Source organism: Scardinius erythrophthalmus (genome assembly GCF_964197995.2).
Source record: "Scardinius erythrophthalmus genome assembly, chromosome: 25".
Taxonomy (NCBI): domain Eukaryota; kingdom Metazoa; phylum Chordata; class Actinopteri; order Cypriniformes; family Leuciscidae; genus Scardinius; species Scardinius erythrophthalmus.
This window is the reverse complement of record NC_138245.1, coordinates 413,120-433,735: the sequence shown is the minus strand read 5'-3', so window position 1 is coordinate 433,735 and position 20,616 is coordinate 413,120. Positions and strand designations below refer to the sequence as shown.

Sequence of the window (20,616 nt, the reverse complement as noted above, 5' to 3'; positions counted from 1 at the left end):
AAATCACAATTTGAAAAAAATAAGTAAATAAATAAATGAAACAGAATTTGAAAAAATACATAGTTGTTAGCGGCCTAAAATATAATTTTGTTTAAACTTTAACTGTTGTTAGGGAGAAAACAGAGATTTCCTTGGTCCAACACATGATGTTTGACTGATGTAGAGGCGTGTGTTAGAGTGTAAATTGCAGGTTACATTTTTCACGAAGATAATGCAATGTGCTTATTAAACATAAAGATAAGAACCGCCCACCATTGTTTTGTATGTTTTTTATACCAAAATGCTGAATATAACATGAAAAGTTGGTACTTTTTACAGTGGGTTTAAGCACTCCCCCTCCCTTCCTCTAGGCTGGTGCGTGACACCATAAGAGGGACTCCAAGCCCAGAGTTACCGTTAGTCTAACGGCAAGTATAGGCTAGCAGTTATATTGGAGACCTAGCTAGCAAAAATGGTTAACTATTGTGTTCATGCGGGATGTACGAATCCATCAAAATTCACCTCCACGGCGTTCAGAGTTTGGTTGCTCGGCACTCTGTGGTTTTTGTTCATCTTTCGCTAACTGGACCCAGCCGCAGAAACACACTTGCCCTCCCGCGTCCAAAACGGCTTTTCTCGGCTTAATCCAGTTAAAGGCGCGTATCTCGCGACAGCTCCTTGTCGTTGCGGAGTTGCGTTTTAGCACTGACAATATCGCATTCTGTCAGCAGATGCCGGCACAGCGCCATTGTGCCTGTGCAGTGTGTGCATCTCTACAGCTCTGATTAGGACTACTGACACCATGTAAGTAAATAATGTCTTCAGTCGTTGTCCCTCCTTGCTATTCTACATGACGGCAAGATTTTGAAAAGACTTTGGCTTGTTCCCTAATGTTATCAGTCTCCCAGTCGTTCTCCATAGTCAAGCCACAAACAGTGGGAATCTAGCAGAGTATGGGTTGCTGCTCCCTCTTATGACGTCATCACCCAGTTACTGTAAAAAACATGCTACCTTTGAAGAAACCCCAATAAATGTTATTTTAACGCATTTTAAGACAGAAATGTTTAAATATATATATATATTGAGCACTTTAATTTAGACATTAATTGGTTGTGGTGGTCAACCTGCAATTTACACTTTAATGAAGGAGTGAGCGTGTTCCTCTATCGGCCATCGATCCGTGTGAAAGTGAGCTCAGGTGAGGAAACTCTACACACACTCCTACACCTCACCACAGACTTTAATATTTAACCACTCCTACATTTCCCATTCTCGGCAAGGAGTTGCTAAAAATACTCAATCAATGTTGGTCTGGAAGCCATTATTTAAAGATGAGATTCTGACCCTGTGAGGGTCAATCCAGAGCTACACAGATGCACCCAACACACACACTCACACACACACACACTCACTTCTGCTCTGAGCGATCCACCATTACACCAGTTTACTGCCCAATGTGGAGGGAAAGAACCTCTCAACACAAAGCCTTACATTCAATATTATATGATCAATTGCTGTCAGAGCAAAATTTAACTACAAAGATCAAAATAACTGTAAATTTCCATTAGTTAGTTTATCTACGGTCATTAGAGTTGTGCAGTAGCATGGGAAGACTGATTCTCTTCAGAAAATCGTTTTCAGAGAGTCGTTATTTAGTAGTGTTCCCAGAAGTCCCTGCACAGCATCTACATCAGGAGTAAGACACAGTTTTTATTCAATATTGTTGTTTTGACTGTTTTTGATCCAGATCCAGTGTTTATTAGTTTTATGTGATGCTGTCATCATAACTGATATTATCAACACAGCTGTGAATGATCTTCAACACTACAGAAGATACCAGTACATGCACTGCTAATAATGATGTTCTTCCTCAGTGTTTCTGTCTCGTTTTCCAGCACAAATATCTGATCATTCTTAAATAAAGATACATTTACTGGAGAAGAAGCAAAATGACTGAAGATATTAAGTCTTGTTTTCTGAAAAATGCATCAAAATAAAGTGAGTTTGTGATTAACTGTGAAGTACACAACATATATGACTCAAATGAACAGCTTTCATTCACAGATATTACACACTTGTAAGCAGGTGTTTACTGTGATTCACACAGATTCACCATCAGAATTCTCCTCGTTCACCGTCAGGAGGTTCTCCTCGTTCACGGTCAGGAGGTTCTCCTCGTTCACGGTCAGGAGGTTCTCCTCGTTCACCGTCAGGAAGTTTTACTTGTTCACCGTCAGGAGGTTTTCCTCGTTCACCGTCAGGAGGTTCTCCTCGTTCACAGTCAGGAGGTTCTCCTCGTTCACGGTCAGGAGGTTCTCCTCGTTCACGTTCAGGAGGTTCTCCTCATACACGGTCAGGAGGTTCTCCTCGTTCACCGTCAGGAGGTTCTCCTCGTTCACGGTCAGGAGATTCTACTCATTCACGGTCAGGAGGTTCTACTCATTCACCGTCAGGAAGTTCTACTTGTTCACGGTCAGGAGGTTCTCCTCGTTCACCGTCAGGAAGTTCTACTTGTTCACCGTCAGGAGGTTTTCCTCGTTCACCGTCAGGAGGTTCTCCTCGTTCACGGTCAGGAGGTTCTCCTCGTTCACGGTCAGGAGGTTCTCCTCGTTCATGGTCAGGAGGTTCTCCTCGTTCACGTTCAGGAGGTTCTCCTCCTTCACCGTCAGGAGGTTCTCCTCGTTCACGGTCAGGGTCAGGAGGTTCTACTCATTCACGGTCAGTAGGTTCTCCTCGTTCACCGTCAGGAAGTTCTCCTCGTTCACGGTCAGGGTCAGGAGGTTCTACTCATTCACGGTCAGGAGGTTCTCCTCGTTCACGGTCAGGGTCAGGAGGTTCTACTCATTCACGGTCAGGAGGTTCTCCTCGTTCACCGTCAGGAGGTTCTCCTCGTTCACGGTCAGGAGATTCTACTCATTCACGGTCAGGAGGTTCTACTCATTCACCGTCAGGAAGTTCTACTTGTTCACGGTCAGGAGGTTCTCCTCGTTCACCGTCAGGAAGTTCTACTTGTTCACCGTCAGGAGGTTTTCCTCGTTCACCGTCAGGAGGTTCTCCTCGTTCACGTTCAGGAGGTTCTCCTCGTTCACGGTCAGGAGGTTCTCCTCGTTCACGTTCAGGAGGTTCTCCTCATTCACCGTCAGGAGGTTCTCCTCGTTCACGGTCAGGGTCAGGAGGTTCTACTCATTCACGGTCAGGATGTTCTCCTCGTTCACCGTCAGGAGGTTCTCCTCGTTCACAGGAGGTTCTCCTCGTTCACGGTCAGGAGGTTCTCCTCGTTCACGGTCAGGAGGTTCTCCTCGTTCATGGGAGGTTCTCCTCGTTCACCGCCACGAGGTTCTCCTCGTTCACCGCGACGAGGTTCTCCTCGTTCACCGTCAGGAGGTTCTCCTCGTTCACAGGAGGTTCTCCTCGTTCACCGTCAGGAGGTTCTCCTCGTTCACCGTCAAGGTCAGGAGGTTCTCCTCGTTCATGGTCAGGGTCAGGAGGTTCTCCTCATTCACCGTCAGGAAGTTCTCCTCGTTCAACGTCAGGATGTTCTCCTCGTTCACCGTCAGGAGGTTCTCCTCGTTCACCGTCAGGAGGTTTTCCTCGTTCACGGTCAGGAGGTTCTCCTCGTTCACCGTCAGGAGGTTCTCCTCGTTCACGGTCATGAGGTTCTCCTCGTTCACGGTCAGGAGGTTCTCCTCGTTCACGGTCAGGAGGTTCTCCTCGTTCACGGTCAAGGTCAGGAGCTTCTCGTTCACCATCAGGAGGTTCTCCTCGTTCACGGTCAGGAGGTTCTCCTCGTTCACCGTCAGGAGATTCTCCTCGTTCACCGTCAGGAGGTTTTCCTCGTTCACCATCAGGAGGTTCTCCTCGTTCACCGTCAGGAGGTTCTCCTTATTCACCGTCACGAGGTTCTCCTCGTTCACAGTCAGGAGGTTCTCCTCGTTCACCGTCAGGAGGTTCTCCTCATTCACCGTCAGGAGGTTCTCCTCGTTCACCGTCAGGAGGTTCTCCTCATTCACCGTCACGAGGTTCTCCTCGTTCACAGTCAGGAGGTTCTCCTCGTTCACCGTCAGGAGGTTCTCCTCATTCACCGTCAGGAGGTTCTCCTCATTCACCGTCAGGAGGTTCTGCTGCTTGACTCATGCAATGTCTCAGTCTATCTTTCTTAAACTTTCAGGAGAGGCCATCAACATGAAGCCAAAAGATGTTCATCCTGATGAAATCTTCAAGAATGCCTCCCATATAAATGTAGAGCCATATGATTTCCAACATGAAGAAAAACACAGACGGAATCATAAAAGTGTGCGTAGAATGTCACAGAATCTCAAATTCTGTATGAATAAATCAGACGTAGGGCTGCACACAGATATGGATGAGTGTGTGTGAATATTTGTGTGAATCTGAGTCTGTCTCAGTTTGATCTCGTCTGTGTCTCACTGTACAAACACACAAACTTTATCTGAGAGTCTCTTCAGCAGCGTTTCATCAGCAGATACACAGACTCAAAATTCAGAACACGCCAAAATAAAAGTCCGGTTTAAAACAGAAATATATTACTATTGTAGAGTAGAATGTGCCTCTCAAAGGTCCTCTGTGGTAATAAGAAATAATCAATAATAATGAGTAATAATAACAATAATACTGTTTGTAACAATCTATAACTAGATTTATGCCTATTTTTTTCACATCTTCATGGACACCACTATGATTTCCCTCGTGTGGAATATTTTTCCTTGTAACTATGTATGGTTTATAAAATGGGAACTGCTGCGTCTGTGTAGATGAGAGAAGCAAAGTGTGTGCGCGTTGTGCACACACTACATTATGGCCAAGCATGCGCCCTTAAAATAGCATCTGAGTAACATGCGCCACTGACTTTAGACGAGGTTTCTCCTGGTCAGAGGCGGAATTGTTTTCCGAAACTGCAAAATAGCATCAGGGAACGTTTGCGCCGGAACACGCCTCCACACTGTCTGTGGAGGGAAAAGTCTGCTGTGCGTCGGGTGATAAATAGGAATGATACATGCATCGCTGTACAAAGTCAGTTGCACTGGGTGCAAGATAGGGCCCTATAAATACGAAGATATTCATATTTTTCATATTCTATGCAGTGGTCAGTTCACAGCAGTGACAGAAATTATTATTTTTTATTAAGGGGTAATATTTGCCACCTTAAATTGTTTTCCAGGGGAAAATTTTATTTTCACCTATGGACATTTGTAGATGTATGCATCACCTTTTATGTCAAATTCTAACATTCAAATTAAATTCTATTAGAATAATAACAGAAATGAAAAGGCATTAAGATATTTACACTGCATTTACAATTGCATAAATAAAGCTATGAGATTTTTTTATTTTTTTTATTCATTATTCAAATATGAACTGATTTCTAATTTTAATGTTCTAATTAAAGGGTTCTTTAAATGTGAAACTAAAACCGCCAGTAGGTGGCGGCAAGTCACTGTCTTTAATAAGTGAGTTGGGGGAGTAATTAATTCAACCGATTTGTTCAAACGGCTGATGCATTCGGGAAAGACGCAAGTGATTGTTCATTGAATCATTAAATTGATTCGTTCAAAATGCGGATTTCAGTCAAAAACTCATCGCTGTCTGTTCCACTGAGACTACGGTTTCATTTTGAAATTCTCGTCGGTGAAATAAAGGGAAAACAAACAATATAGACAATATTGTTTATAAAATGTAACTCACAATGTTAATTTATTGTTCATTTAACTGTTATATAAAATAAATATCACATTTGCAACTGTGCAGGGGAAAACGGCACTCTTGCTGATGTGATATTGTATGATAACATAACATAATATGATATAAATATAAGACAAAAACTCATTTGGGTAACACACCTATAACTGTACACATCACACAGTGAAAGCACGAGAGACAAAAGCGATGTCAGCTCACAGTGCCTCGTACATCGTTAGAACAATGATTACAATAGACGATACGCATCGCACACTCCTGAGCACATACAGAATGAACTTACAACTGAACTGACATTTACCAACTCGCTTCTCCCTCTCTCCTCTCGCGTGCAGGAGACAGACGTAGCCTAATATGCTAACGCGAATGTGAATGTCACGTGAACAAGCAAATCCACAAAGACAGAATAATAAATAAAAAAGTATGCTAATTAGATCGTTTTAATTTGGAAAACATTTAGATATGTCGAAGTCAAATTGCCATAGAAAATTTTAGACCTTTCATAACTAAAAATAAGACTTTTTAAGACTTTATATGGCCTTAAATTTTACAAATCTAATTTAAGACTTTTTAAGGATCCGCGGAAACCCTGTCTTTACTCTCATGATCAACACACTGTATTCATATAGAGTTCATGTGAGTCATGTGAGATGATTCAGTGAGGAAGTGATTCATGACTCCTGTGTTCAGTCTGATTAGCCAATCGGTTCCACTGATTCATTCTAACGAAGCACTTCTTTTCCTGAATTAGGACACGTTGCGTTGCATGCTGAAGGTTTTGTGTGCAGTCAGCGAGGGCAACGCAAGAGACCAAAATCACAACTCAGCTAAAAATATATATATATATATATGCAGATTCAGCAGGACTCACTGTATTACAATACATTACAGTCATATACATTTGCCTTCACATTCACACAACATTTAAAGGCAAATCTTGAATTAGTGTGTGCATTTGGCAATAGTGTTTTATAAGTTTTTAAGCGTAAGTCAAGTGAAGCTGAAGCACTTTAAAGCACTGCAGTGTGATCATGTGATGTGATGATGTGATCATGTGATGATGTGTTTACCTGTGTGAATGGGCCGCTGTGACCCGAAGCGCTGGAGTCCGCAGCACATCTCTGCTCCAGCACTGCACTGTAATCCACACTGTCGAAGTTCGTCCTCCACACCATCACCTACAACAGATCACATGATGAGAACAGGTCACATGATGAGCGCTGCGCACACACACACACACACTTCTGTGTGATCATACAGCAGAGCATCACCTGTTGGTCAGAGCCAGCGGAGGCGAAGAAGTCTCCGGTCCGGGAGAAGCTCACACAGGTGGCAGGACCCTGAAAACACACCATCATTATGAGACGATCCGTAATGAAGGATATAAATGATGCTTCTCAAAGCAGTGGAAAGAATAGTTTGATGTCGTTTGCTGGTCTTATAAAACAGCAGCTTGGACATTCGTCTAATCATCTCCCTCAGCCCACAGAGGAGAGTCGGTCACGAACGGCTTTATCCTGCACTGTAATCTAGAAGGACGCCAGTCGTTTCCTTCTATACACACACTCCTCAGAGCCAGAGAGAACAGAAGAAGCCCTCGCCGTCTGGAGGAGGAAGATTACAGCGTCATGAAGACATGCTGACTTTGGCTGAAGAGAGGAGGGTAAATTTAGGCTGAACTCAGACCAGACACGGCTAAACCAAACCACACGCTCTCTCGCGCACACACACACACACTCACTCACTCACTAACTCACGCACACTCACACGCACACCCACACACACTCACCACACACGCACACGCACACACACTCACTCACTCACCACACACGCACACCCACACACACTCACACCCACATACACTCACTCACACTCACACAAACGCACACCCACACACACTCACGCACGCACGCACACACGCTACACTCACACACACTCTCTCTCACACACACTAGGGCTGCTAGATTTGGGGAAAATGTCATATTGCGATAATAGAGGTCAATATTGCTCATTCTCTCACGAGGCACAACTCTTCACGTTCATCATAAGTCTACTCTTATGTTATGAAGATACTCGACAAAAAGACATTTTGCCATAATTGTGTGTGTTATTGTTCGTTCAAGCTCGAAAGAGAACTGTATTCTGTCATGCAGGACATTCACAGGCAGCGTGTTCATTTTGGCATACATGTGTGTTGTTCGTTCTACAGCGAAAGAGAACTTGATACTGGTGCGCTGTCTGTACGATACTGGCATGCGTCTATCTGTGGGTCGTGTGTGTGTGTGTCAGGAGGACATTCACTGACAGCGCGTTCTTTTTTGTCTTATCGCGCATGAATGGTTTAAAAGCATTTGCATGAATAAGAGCGGGATCATGTAACACTAGCCAAAGGATGCCAAAAATTAACAGATGCTGTGTTAATTGCGTTAACAGCGCTAATTTGTTTATTTAATATAAAATCGCAGCATTTTGCGTCATATAATCGTGTAGGCTTGACATCGCGATTGCGATACGATTAATCGTGCAGCACTAACACACTCACACGCGCACACACACTCACTCACCACACACGCATGCACACACGCGCACACTCACACACACTCTCTCACACACACACACACACACACACACACGCGCGCACACACTCACTCACCACACACTCACACACACACACACACACACACACGCACACACACACACACACACACACACACACACACACACACACACACACACGCACACTCACACACACACACACACACACACACACACACACACACACACACACACACACACACTCATGCATCCTGTGCTCATGGAGTGTATGGGTTTTGGAGTGTAACACAGTCGATGTCAAGTATCCACTCACTGACTTCACTGGATTCACTAGTGTGTGCTAGTGTGTGTGACTCACAGTGAGTTTGCTAACAAACGTTAGCTGTTGTGTTTGAGGTTCTGAATGGTAACATGCTGTTTATCATTTATAGGACTAGATTTCCTGAAATGTATATTAGACAAGCGACTGATGCACCAATTAGCTTAAACACGACAGCCTACGTCTCCTGAATGTACAGTTGTAATAAAAATGATTTGTTGTGTTGAGCTTTTTCAATCACTTTTGTTTGATTTGTTTATTGCAAACAGATTAAAGTCTGTACATTTTGCCAATAAACCTGATTCGCAGTGGGTTGAATAATTTAGATTACAACTGTATAGGCTACTATGAACACAACAAAGACTGCAGTACAGGCTTCACAGCGCAGTTCATCACGGTTACTGTAAAACACACGAGTGTAACCTGATCTGAGCACTGTGTGTCGAGGCTGGAGTAAAGCATGAGCTTTAGAGCCGTGTGCTGTTGTATAAGACGGACGTGTCTCAGCCTGAAGCGGCAGAGGAAGAGGTGATGGCAGATGAACATGAGGAATGTGGACGAGTCTCTTCTGATGAACACGTCTGTAACACGTACATTCACACACGTGTGCGCACATGCTCAGAGACGCAACATCTGCACATCTCCTGTAAAACATGCTCAATATCTACAGCTGAGAAGAGCCGTCACAGCTCGATCAGCGCAGACACTCGTCACATGTTCAAAACTACTGTCAGGATTTACTAAAGACACGCAGAGAGAAAAACACCATTATTTCTGCGGTTAGTGATGCATTTGTAGGAGTTTCCCTTTCAGACGTGATTTACTAAGGTTTGCGTCGTCAGTTTACTGGTATTAGTGGCATTATTTACCGCATGTCTTGAGCACTGATCTGGATAAATGACTGGATTCCAGCATTCTGAACTGTTCTAGTGCCATCTTACGCTTCCCTACCGACAGACAGACGGAAAGAGCGTTTCAACACAAGAAACAGTAGTAAATAATTAAGAATAAATATAAAAAATCTAAAAGTATAAAAACACAATTAGGTTTAGTCATAAATAATAAACATTTACAGACTTGCAGCCAAAACATCAACCTAAAATCACCTGATTTACAGTGTTTATAAACTTTATTCCCAGTACTTCTGTGAAATCTGAAAGATTGTATCATAATGATAAAGACTGTTTGAGAAGCTGTTTCATATCGATACGCATACATGTACTCAACCCAGAGAAAGAACATTTGGCCTTTCTTCAGCTTATTACAGAGGACTTCAGACTAACCGCTTCTTATTAAAATGTTTTCATGTTCTGCAGTCTCAAAATTCTCAATTCTGAACAGGTGAGGTTTGTTGAGTGTCACGTTTGACTGCATGTTAGAAATATGGCTAAGAAAAAATAAAGCTGCAAGCCAAGACGTTTCCAAGCAGCACAGCAGTAATGACTTAATGAACTTCTTCACTTATAAGATTGACAATATCAGGGAGAAAATTATAACTATGCAACCGTCTACTACAGTAATTTGATTCATTTATTGCTATAGGAATATAAGAATTCGCTAAACTCATTAAATCATCTAATTCGACAACATGTATGTTAGACCCTATACCGACTAAGCTACTGAAAGAGATGCTCCCAGAGGTCATAGATCCTCTTCTTAATATCATTAATTCGTCTTTGTCTCTAGGATACGTACCAACAACCTTTAAGCTGGCTATGATTAAACCGCTTGTTAAAAAAACACAACTCGATCCTACAGAATTAGTCAATTACAGGCCGATCTCGAATCTAACTTTTCTGTCAAAGATATTAGAAAAGGCGGTATCCTCACAACTGTGTTCCTTTTCAGAAAGAAATGATATCTGTGAGGATTTCCAGTCAGGATTTAGACCGTACCATAGTACTGAGACTGCTCTCGTTAGAGTCACAAATGATTTGCTCTTATCATCCGATCGTGGTTGTGTCTCTCTATTAGTGTTACTCGATCTTAGTGCTGCATTTGACACCATTGACCACAACATTCTTTTAAATAGACTAGAACATTATGTTGGCATTAGTGGAATTGCACTAGCATGGTTTAAATCACACTTATCTGACCGTTATCAGTTTGTAGCAGTAAATGAAGAGATGTCTCATCGATCACAAGTTCAGTATGGCGTACCACAAGGCTCAGTACTAGGACCGCTGCTGTTCACTCTGTACATGCTACCCTTAGGAGATATCATTAGGAAACATGGCATTAGCTTTCACTGTTATGCTGACGATTAGGGCTGTATTCTTCCAGTCGATTAGTCGATTATTTGGTCGATACGTTCTGGCTCGACCAAAATTCTGATTGGTCGATTTTTTGCCGCGTTCATTTCATTAGTATTGTCGCGTTCATTTACCGGTAATCAGTTTTGCCGCGTTCATTTCATCAGTTTTGTCGCGTTCATTTACCGGTAATCAGTTTTTCCGCGTTCATTTCATCAGTTTTTCTGCGTTCATTTCATCAGGTGGAAAGCACTAATTGCTAATGGGGGTGTTTTCAGAGCACCCCTGTTTCACAGGTAACTGTCACGGTGTGGGTTTTGTCTCGTTCTTGTCTGTCATGTGTTCCCCTGTCTTATGTTTAGCTGTCTCCTGTTATGTTGATTAGTCTTCCCAGGTGTCTCTGATTAACCACACCCCCTTGTTATCTTGTTTAGCTTGTCTGTCTGTGTATTTATACCTCTGTGTTTCAGTTGTGGCTTGTCGGTCGTTGTAGCTGTTACCTTGTTCCTGTCCTGAGTTTCGTGTTCTGTTTTCTGCCTGGATTACCTGTTTGTTTAATTAAAGTATGCTCGCATATGGATTCTCTCTCCGCTTCATTTCTGCCAAATCATAACAGAACGACCGAACCAAAGATGAATCCAGCAGCACAAATTATGCTTCTCCGTCAAGGAGATCGAACCATAGAGGAGTACGTGGTTGACTTTTTGGAGCTTGCCCCCCAGACTTGCATGGAAGAGGTATGCTTGATGATATTTTTTCGAGGAGGACTTTCTGAACCGCTTGACAACCTTATGCCATTGCATGACCCTAGCTGGACTCTGAAACAGTATATTGTCTTGGCACTGCAACTGTTTTCACCCTTTTATGTGAGTTTGGCATCTGCTGATCCAGAGACTGTTCACGTCGCTTCTGCTGACCCAGAGACTGTTCACGTCGCTTCTGTTGATCTAGAGACTGTTCACGTCACTTCTGCCGATCCAGAGACTGTTCACGCCAGTTCAAAGCCCTCTTCGCCGCTGGTCCTGCCCAGCTCAAAGCCCTCTTCACCGCTGGTCCTGCCCAGTTTAGAGCCCTCTTCACCGCTGGTCCTGTCCAGCTCAGAGCCCTCTTCGTCGCTGGTCCTGCCCAGCTCAGAGCCTTCTTCGCCGCTGGTCCTGCCCAGCTCAGAGCCTTCTTCGCCGCTGGTCCTGCCCAGCTCAGAGCCTTCTTCGCCGCTGGTCCTGCCCAGCTCAGAGCCTTCTTCGCCGCTGGTCCTGCCCAGCTCAGAGCCTTCTTCGCCGCTGGTCCTGCCCAGCTCAGAGCCTTCTTCGCCGCTGGTCCTGTCCAGCTCAGAGCCTTCTTCGTCGCTGGATCTGCCCAGCACAAAGCCCTCATCGCTGGATCTGCCCAGCACAAAGCCCTCATCGTTGGATCTGCCCAGCACAAAGCCCTCGTCGCTGGATCTGCCCAGCACCGAGCCCTCGTCGCTGGATCTGTCCAGCACCGAGCCCTCGTCGCTGGATCTGCCCAGCACTGAGCCCTCGTCGCTGGATCTGCCCAGTACCGAGCCCTCATCGCTGCCCTGCAACGAGCCCTCTCTGGTACCCGGGACTTTTCCCAAGTATTTTTTGGGGGGGGGGCATAGGGCTCCGTCCTGGCCACTCGAGGGGCCATGGCCACCTGAGGGGTCCTCACCACCATGGCCACCTGAAGGGTCTTCGCCACCATGGCCACCTGAAGGGTCTTCTCCGCCGTGGCCACCCGAAGGGTCTTCACCACCATGGCCACCCGAAGGGTCTTCTCCGCCATGGCCACCTGAAGGGTCTTCTCCGCCGTGGCCACCCGAGGGGTCTTCACCGCCGTGGCTGCCCGAGGGGTCTTCACCGCCGTGGCCACCCGAAGGGTCGTCTCCGCCATGGCCACCTGAGGGGTCGCCTCCGCCCTGGCCGCCTGAGGGGTCGCCTCCGCCTTGGCTGCCAGAGGGGTCGCCTCCGCCCTGGCCGCCTGAGGGGTCGCCGCCGCCTGAGGGGTCGCCTCCGCCCTGGCCGCCTGAGGGGTCGCCTCCGCCCTGGCCGCCTGAGGGGTCGCCTCCGCCCTGGCCGCCTGAGGGGTCGCCTCCGCCCTGGCCGCCTGAGGGTTCGTCTCCGCACTGGCCGCCTGAAGGTTCGTCTCCGCCCTGGCCGCCTGAGGGGTCGCCTCCGCCCTGGTCGCCTGCACAGCCTCCTCCGCCCTGGCCGCCTGAGGGGTCGCCTCCGCCCTGGCCGCCTGAGGGGTCGCCTCCGCCCTGGCCGCCTGAGGGTTCGTCTCCGCCCTGGCCGCCTGAAGGTTCGTCTCCGCCCTGGCCGCCTGAGGGGTCGCCTCCGCCCTGGTCGCCTGCACAGCCTGCTCCGCCCTGGTCGCCTGCACAGCCTGCTCCGCCCCGGTCGCCTGCACAGCCTGATCTGCCCTGGCCTCCCGTACTGCCGCAGTCTCCAGGTCCTCTGCCGTTCCACGGGCCTGGCCCTCCATCCCGCCCCCGGGTCCGCCTCCGCTCCACCACCCTCCTGAACTATTGTTTATTTTTGTTGTTGTTTTGATGGGCGTCGGGAGCCGCCCATAGAGGGGGGGCTATGTCACGGTGTGGGTTTTGTCTCGTTCTTGTCTGTCATGTGTTCCCCTGTCTTATGTTTAGCTGTCTCCTGTTGTTGATTAGTCTTCCCAGGTGTCTCTGATTAACCACACCCCCTTGTTATCTTGTTTAGCTTGTCTGTCTGTGTATTTATACCTCTGTGTTTCAGTTGTGGCTTGTCGGTCGTTGTAGCTGTTACCTTGTTCCTGTCCTGAGTTTCGTGTTCTGTTTTCTGCCTGGATTACCTGTTTGTTTAATTAAAGTATGCTCGCATATGGATTCTCTCTCCGCTTCATTTCTGCCAAATCATAACAGTAACAGTCTGTCTTCAGAACACCCCCCTTGTTTTCACTTCTTTTGGATTAGCCCAACTCACCGGAGAAAACGGACAGATTGAAGAAAGTAGGCAACTAGAAGGTTTGCTGAATATTACTTGATCTGGTTTGTTTAATAAATATTATTTTTTTATTAAAGTGGACGTGCCTTTTGTGTTTAAGAGTAAAAGCTTTAAGTTAATAGTCTATTCGTGTCTCAGCCGCGAAGCTGAGCTCCTATGTTCAGCCCATAGACTGTAAAAAATAGGTTCAGCCTCACTCTGTGCGAGCTGCACAGAGCGGCTGAAATTATAGAGTCTGTCAGTTATTATAATACATATGACAGAAACAATTGTCTAAATTATGTTACATATTCCTCAAAAGTTCTTGTCATGATATCACTAGTTGACAACATAGTACTATTTTCGGAAATCATAGGCTATGATATTGCGCAGGTGCACGTGATGCAACGCTGTCAGAGCCGACAGCCGACAGACTCGTGTGTCAGACTCATTTCAGTGCAAATTAATTACGTCAAAAACGATTTAATACTGCAAATAGCCTACTAGTTTTTTTATGTTTATTTATAATTAATTTAGGCGGACAACAAGGCTACCAAGTACTGAGCACAGTGCGCAGCTAATTAATTTAACGTTTTTTTTCTAACGTCATTTTTTGTCGATTTTAGTCGATTTTTAGTCGAAAACTTCAGGACTTCAGTCGACCAAGATTTTCTTTGCTTGAGTACAGCCCTACTGACGATACTCAGCTCTATATCTCTTCATGCCCTGATGAAACGCACCAATTCACTAAATTAACGGAATGCACAGCTGATATAAAAAACTGGATGACTAGTAATTTCCTACTACTAAATTCTGAAAAAACAGAGATTCTAATTATTGGACAAAAAACTTCTTCACGTAATAACCTAGAATACTGTCTAACACTCGATGGCTGCTCTGTTAAGTCTTCGTCGTCGGTTAGGAACCTGGGTGTGTGTGTGTGTGTGTGTGTGTGTGGGTGTGTGCTCTTTGATACCAATCTTTCATTTGAAAGTCACGTGTCTAGTATCTGTAAAACCGCATTTTTCCATCTTAAAAACATATCTAAATTACGCCATATGCTCTCATTGACAAATGCGGAACAATTAGTCCATGTGTTCATGACCTCAAGGCTAGATTACTGTAATGCTCTACTGGGTGGTCCAAAACGCAGCAGCTCGAGTTCTTACCAGAACCAGGAAGTATGACCATATTAGCCCAGTTCTGTCAACACTGCACTGGCTCCCTATTAAACATCGCATCAATTTTTAAATATTGCTGATCACTTACAAAGCACTAAATGGTTTAGCTCCGCAGTGCTTGAGCGAGCTCTTAACACATTATAGTCCTTCACGTCTATTACGATCTCAAAACTCTGGCCAGTTGATAATACCTAGAATATCTAAATCGACTGCTGGCGGTAGATCCTTCTCCTATTTAGCACCAAAACTCTGGAACAGTCTTCCTAACATTGTCCGGGAAGCAGACACACTCTGTCAGTTCAAAGCTAGACTAAAGACACATCTCTTTGACCTAGCATTCACATAACACATTATAGACTTCTATAATCCAATGTTAGGCTGCATAGATTAGGTCAGCCGGAACCGGGAACACTTCCCATAAATCCTGATGTACTCGTTACATCATAAGAAGGATGGTGTCTACGCTAATATTAGTCTCTCTGTTTATCCCAAATGAAAATTTGATATCAATCAAAACTAACTTTATCTGGACAATAACTTTATTCTAGATCTGCTGTAAAGTCAAAACAATCTCTGTTACTTTAATTTCCTATTATCACTGTAAAGCTTCTTTGAAACAATCTATATTGTTAAAAGCGTTATATAAATTAAAGTCCCTGTAAAGTCAAAATTAAGTATGTGTTCTGAGTTTGTCACACCACAGAAAAATGTGTTATTAGCCACCCAGACAAATTTTAATGATAAAAAAAGCCGGCAAGTACATAAGATAAGCGATCAAAATCTTGAAAAAATGAGCAGTAGTCTCTGCTCTCAAACGCTGGGGGCGTGTCCGCTGGCTGCGCTGAAACCACGCCCACTCGCGGGAAAGCACGCTGCCGTCGACTCACAACAACACTCAACTGTCACCGCTACAGCCGGAATGGATGCTCCTAGCAGCTTAATTTGTTTTACAAAGCCATACATGTTCGAGCCTGGACTACCTACTATAATTATAACATAAGCACACAAGGCAACTTACACTCATTGGTGGGCACGCACTGCCAATGATGGCACCAGTTGTCGGCGCGACGGGAGGATGAAGGCCGAGGCGGGAGATAGTCGGTTCGGCCACATTCACCAGTAACAGCGGATTATCAGTCAATGAATCCCAGTTGTCTCCGACGAAAGTTTATAAAACTATCCCATGTAAAATGATCACTACAGAGGCGGATTTTGGCGGTGATCCTCAGCTCTCCATCAAGGTGGCTCTTCACAAAATGAATCCACCTCTTGTTGATATGATAGTTTTTCGGAAATTTAAATAAGGACACCGATCTGTTTTGTACGTGATCGCATCCAGGTAATACGCATTTCCGTTACGAAGGCATAGTTAGCTAGCAAACTGTAGGATGTAGTAAATAATAGTACTGACAGTAACTCGCGATTGAGTTGCAAACTGATGTGAATGGGGCTCCAGTGCGTCATCAAGTAGGGGCGAGTCCAATAGCTCAGGGGGCCTCAGTGCGTCATCGAGCCCCCGTTTTAGCCCCGGCCAAAAAATCCGGAACACAGCAACGGTGAAAAACTGTTTAACGGTCTAACTCCACAATTCAGTACTTCACAGTGCACAGTCTTTGTAATATGATTTAGCAATACATTTCTAACATTTATAATGTGTTTAGAACTTTTTTTTAGAATTGCCTTTACAGGGACTTTAAGGAGACTCGACTTGACCTGACTAGGAACTGGATCAGCACATGTGCGAGACAGACTGATGCTGACTAACAGTCTGAGCCGGTCTATGAGCCTCACCGGACGGATCGCACTGTTCACATTATTCTTGAGTTTTGTCTCAGTACAAACATGTAAAGAAGTGTTTCTGACATGTCTTTAGATTCGTCATCAAGGTAAAAACTGCACTTCCTTTTGGTGACCCTTCATCTTCAGTAATACGTGTCACGAGCATGGAAATAAAGATTTCACTCCGACTGCAGAGGATTGTCATAATTCATGAAGACTGATGTTAGCAGTAGCAGTGCAGCCTGTGAATGTGCTTTACCTGATGCATTAGTGTGGTCATCAGATAAAACACATTTATCTTTGGCTAAATCTCATTCTCATAAAGGTTTGTGAATGGCCCGTAAGAGTTCACAAGGTTCCTGTAGTCATCAGCACGAGTCTGTCTCTCTGGAAGCTGTCATTGGCCGGAGTCTCTCTCAGCAGGTGCTTCATGCTAGTGTGTGTGTGGTGTCTGTGTGTGCGATGCTTCATGCTAGTGTGTGTGTGTGGTGTCTGTGTGTGCGATGCTTCATGCTAGTGTGTGTGTGGTGTCTGTGTGTGCGATGCTTCATGCTAGTGTGTGTGTGGTGTAATGACCTTGTAAAGTTAGGATTTGCCATGTGACGGTATCAGATTTTCATATCACAAAATTTTTTGTTTTTTTTAATTAAGTCATCGTGAACTGGAAGTTGTGGCCGACTTCACTTTTGATTTCAATTGTGACCTGTTTTCCCAGTGAAAAGGAAAACTGAATGAGAAAAATAGAGGCGTGGCTTTTTTCTGCTGGGTATTGATTGGATCTAGAAAAGTAGGCGTTCCCTTCAGATCTGAACACAGAAGGAAGCACATTTTTAGATTTTGATCAAAGATTACAAAGACAAAAAATGTTTTTTGTGGATTAACTTGCATGGATGATGTTGACCACAAGAATAGTAATGTGTGCTAATAAAGCACATGAGGTCAATTTTGATTTCATGAATTTATGTTAAAGAACTTAAGTTCTATGCGGTGTGTACGGAAGTGAAATGAACTAGTTGTTAATGGCATATTTAAACTCTTATCAGGGACTTGTGTCTCTTCTGTATGTGTGCAGTGCAGGAAAACCACAGGGAAAAGATTTGTGTTGCTAGATCTTGCTAAAAATATCAAGCACATAATAAACCAAAATAAATCCTTCATATTAAAATTAAGACCAAGACATTGTGATATTGAAAGGCCTCTGTATATCTGGAACTGACGCTATAGCAGGAGCTGGAGAGCCGAACAGCAGTGTTTGTGAGTGTGGACTGAACAAGAGCCTTTCAGTGGGACGTTACGCAACAGCCGTGTAGAAGATGAGGTCAGACACCAGCATCAGACCTCGGATCAGCACATCGGACTCGTGGAACCACCATTAATGTGTCAGAGACGAATCCAGTGACGGTCCAAACGTGAGTCTCGACAACTCCTGCTGCCTCTGAGTCTGATCTGCCATCAACACAACCAATATAGCTAATCACAGTAGCTAGTTAACCAATGGGGTTTACCACAGTACACCTTTACCGAGCTGCCCATCACATGACTGAACACTGAACCCAAAACACGTCTTCGAGCAGACTTCCTCATGTGCTGACTGAGTTTCCAGCGGTGTGTTGAGCTGAAGGCTGACAGAGGTCACGCGCTCATCCCACTGACGCTAGCAGGCGTTCGCTACACTAACGCTAACCAGGAGGCTTCAGGTCTGAGCGCTAACATGACTCACCTTCGGTATGTAGGCGTGCGCTTTAATACTCGATTGATTTAGCCAACGCTCCGCTGAAGGGAAAACACAACACCTAGTGAAGTGGCAGGGTTGGAACGAACAGATCACTTCTGTCATGTGATTCATTCATTCATATGCAGAACAACATACGCTTCAACCCATCAAGCAAAAGCATGATTCCCAAGCGCTCCATCAGCCCTGGTGCCATAAACTGCCTCTTGAGGACTAAAGTACGATGTGCATCAAGTAATAATGCAGAAGTTATAGGAGTGTATGTGTGATTTAGTGCATGAAGAAGGTTGTCTAAGAATACACAGCAGTCGTCAGGTCAGTGTTTGCCTCGTGTCCAAGACTCTGTCTTCAGCGCACAGGTTCTGGAGTGTGTGTGGAGGGTCAAGGATCAAGGGTCAGGTCCAGGATCTTCGCTGAAGATCAGCGTCAGATCAGTCACTGGAGGTCAGGGTCAGATCCAGGATCTTGAGTGTGGAGTCGTTGGAGGTCAGGGGTCAGGGTCTGGGGTCAGCGGTGTGTACCTGATGTCCGTGCAGTGTGTAGAGCAGCCAACCCTCCAGCAGGACCAGGATCTTGAATGTGGAGTCGCTGGAGGTCAGGGGTCAGGGTCGGGGGTCAGGGTTAAGGTCAGGGTCAGAGGTCAGTGGTGTGTACCTGATGTCCGTGCAGTGTGTAGAGCAGCCAACCCTCCAGCAGGACCAGGATCTTGAATGTGGAGTCGCTGGAGGTCAGGGGTCAGGGTCGGGGGTCAGGGTTAAGGTCAGGGTCAGAGGTCAGTGGTTTGTACCTGATGTCCGTGCAGTGTGTAGAGCAGCCAACCCTCCAGCAGGACCAGGATCTTGAATGTGGAGTCGCTGGAGGTCAGGGGTCAGGGTCGGGGGTCAGGGTTAAGGTCAGGGTCAGAGGTCAGTGGTTTGTACCTGATGTCCGTGCAGTGTGTAGAGCAGCCAACCCTCCAGCAGGTCCAGGATCTTGAGTGTGGAGTCGCTGGAGGTCAGGGGTCAGGGTCGGGGTCAGGGTTAGAGGTCAGAGGTCAACAGTGTGTACCTGATGGCCGTGCAGTGTGTAGAGCAGCCGGCCCTCCAGCAGGTCCAGGATCTTCAGTGTGGAGTCGCTGGAGGTCAGGGGTCAGGGTCGGGGTCAGGGGTCAGTGGTGTGTACCTGATGGCTGTGCAGTGTGTAGAGCAGCCGGCCCTCCAGCAGGTCCAGGATCTTGAATGTGGAGTCGCTGGAGGTCAGGGGTCAGGGTCGGGGTCAGGGGTCAACAGTGTGTACCTGATGGCTGTGCAGTGTGTAGAGCAGCCGGCCCTCCAGCAGGACCAGGATCTTGAATGTGGAGTCGCTGGAGGTCAGGGGTCAGGGTCGGGGTCAGGGGTCAGTGGTGTGTACCTGATGGCTGTGCAGTGTGTAGAGCAGCCGGCCCTCCAGCAGGTCCAGGATCTTGAATGTGGAGTCGCTGGAGGTCAGGGGTCAGGGTCGGGGTCAGGGGTCAGTGGTGTGTACCTGATGGCCGTGCAGTGTGTAGAGCAGCCAACCCTCCAGCAGGTCCAGGATCTTCAGTGTGGAGTCGCTGGAGGTCAGGGGTCAGTGGTGTGTACCTGATGGCTGTGCAGTGTGTAGAGCAGCCAACCCTCCAGCAAGTCCAGGATCTTGAATGTGGAGTCGCTGGAGGTCAGGGGTCAGGGTCGGGGTCAGGGGTCAGTGGTGTGTACCTGATGGCCGTGCAGTGTGTAGAGCAGCCAACCCTCCAGCAGGTCCAGGATCTTCAGTGTGGAGTCGCTGGAGGTCAGGGGTCAGGGGTCAGTGGTGTGTACCTGATGGCTGTGCAGTGTGTAGAGCAGCCGGCCCTCCAGCAGGTCCAGGATCTTGAATGTGGAGTCGCTGGAGGTCAGGGGTCAGGGTCGGGGTCAGGGGTCAACAGTGTGTACCTGATGGCTGTGCAGTGTGTAGAGCAGCCGGCCCTCCAGCAGGACCAGGATCTTGAATGTGGAGTCGCTGGAGGTCAGGGGTCAGGGTCGGGGTCAGGGGTCAGTGGTGTGTACCTGATGGCTGTGCAGTGTGTAGAGCAGCCGGCCCTCCAGCAGGACCAGGATCTTGAGTGTGGAGTCGCTGGAGGTCAGGGGTCAGGGTCGGGGGTCAG

General features: G+C 46.3%; 1 protein-coding gene across 1 annotated transcript in view; it reads right to left on the bottom strand.

Moving 5' to 3' along the window:
• poc1a (POC1 centriolar protein A) overlaps positions 1–20,616 on the bottom strand; it is a 112,176-nt gene that overhangs the window by 50,626 nt on the left and 40,934 nt on the right. Inside the window, exons 8-9 of the mRNA XM_081357076.1 lie at positions 6,966–7,034; positions 6,765–6,872 (exon numbers count right to left, since the gene is read on the bottom strand). Of these exons, the coding sequence (XP_081213202.1) occupies positions 6,765–6,872; positions 6,966–7,034 (177 nt within the window). The remainder of the gene's footprint in view (positions 1–6,764; positions 6,873–6,965; positions 7,035–20,616) is intronic.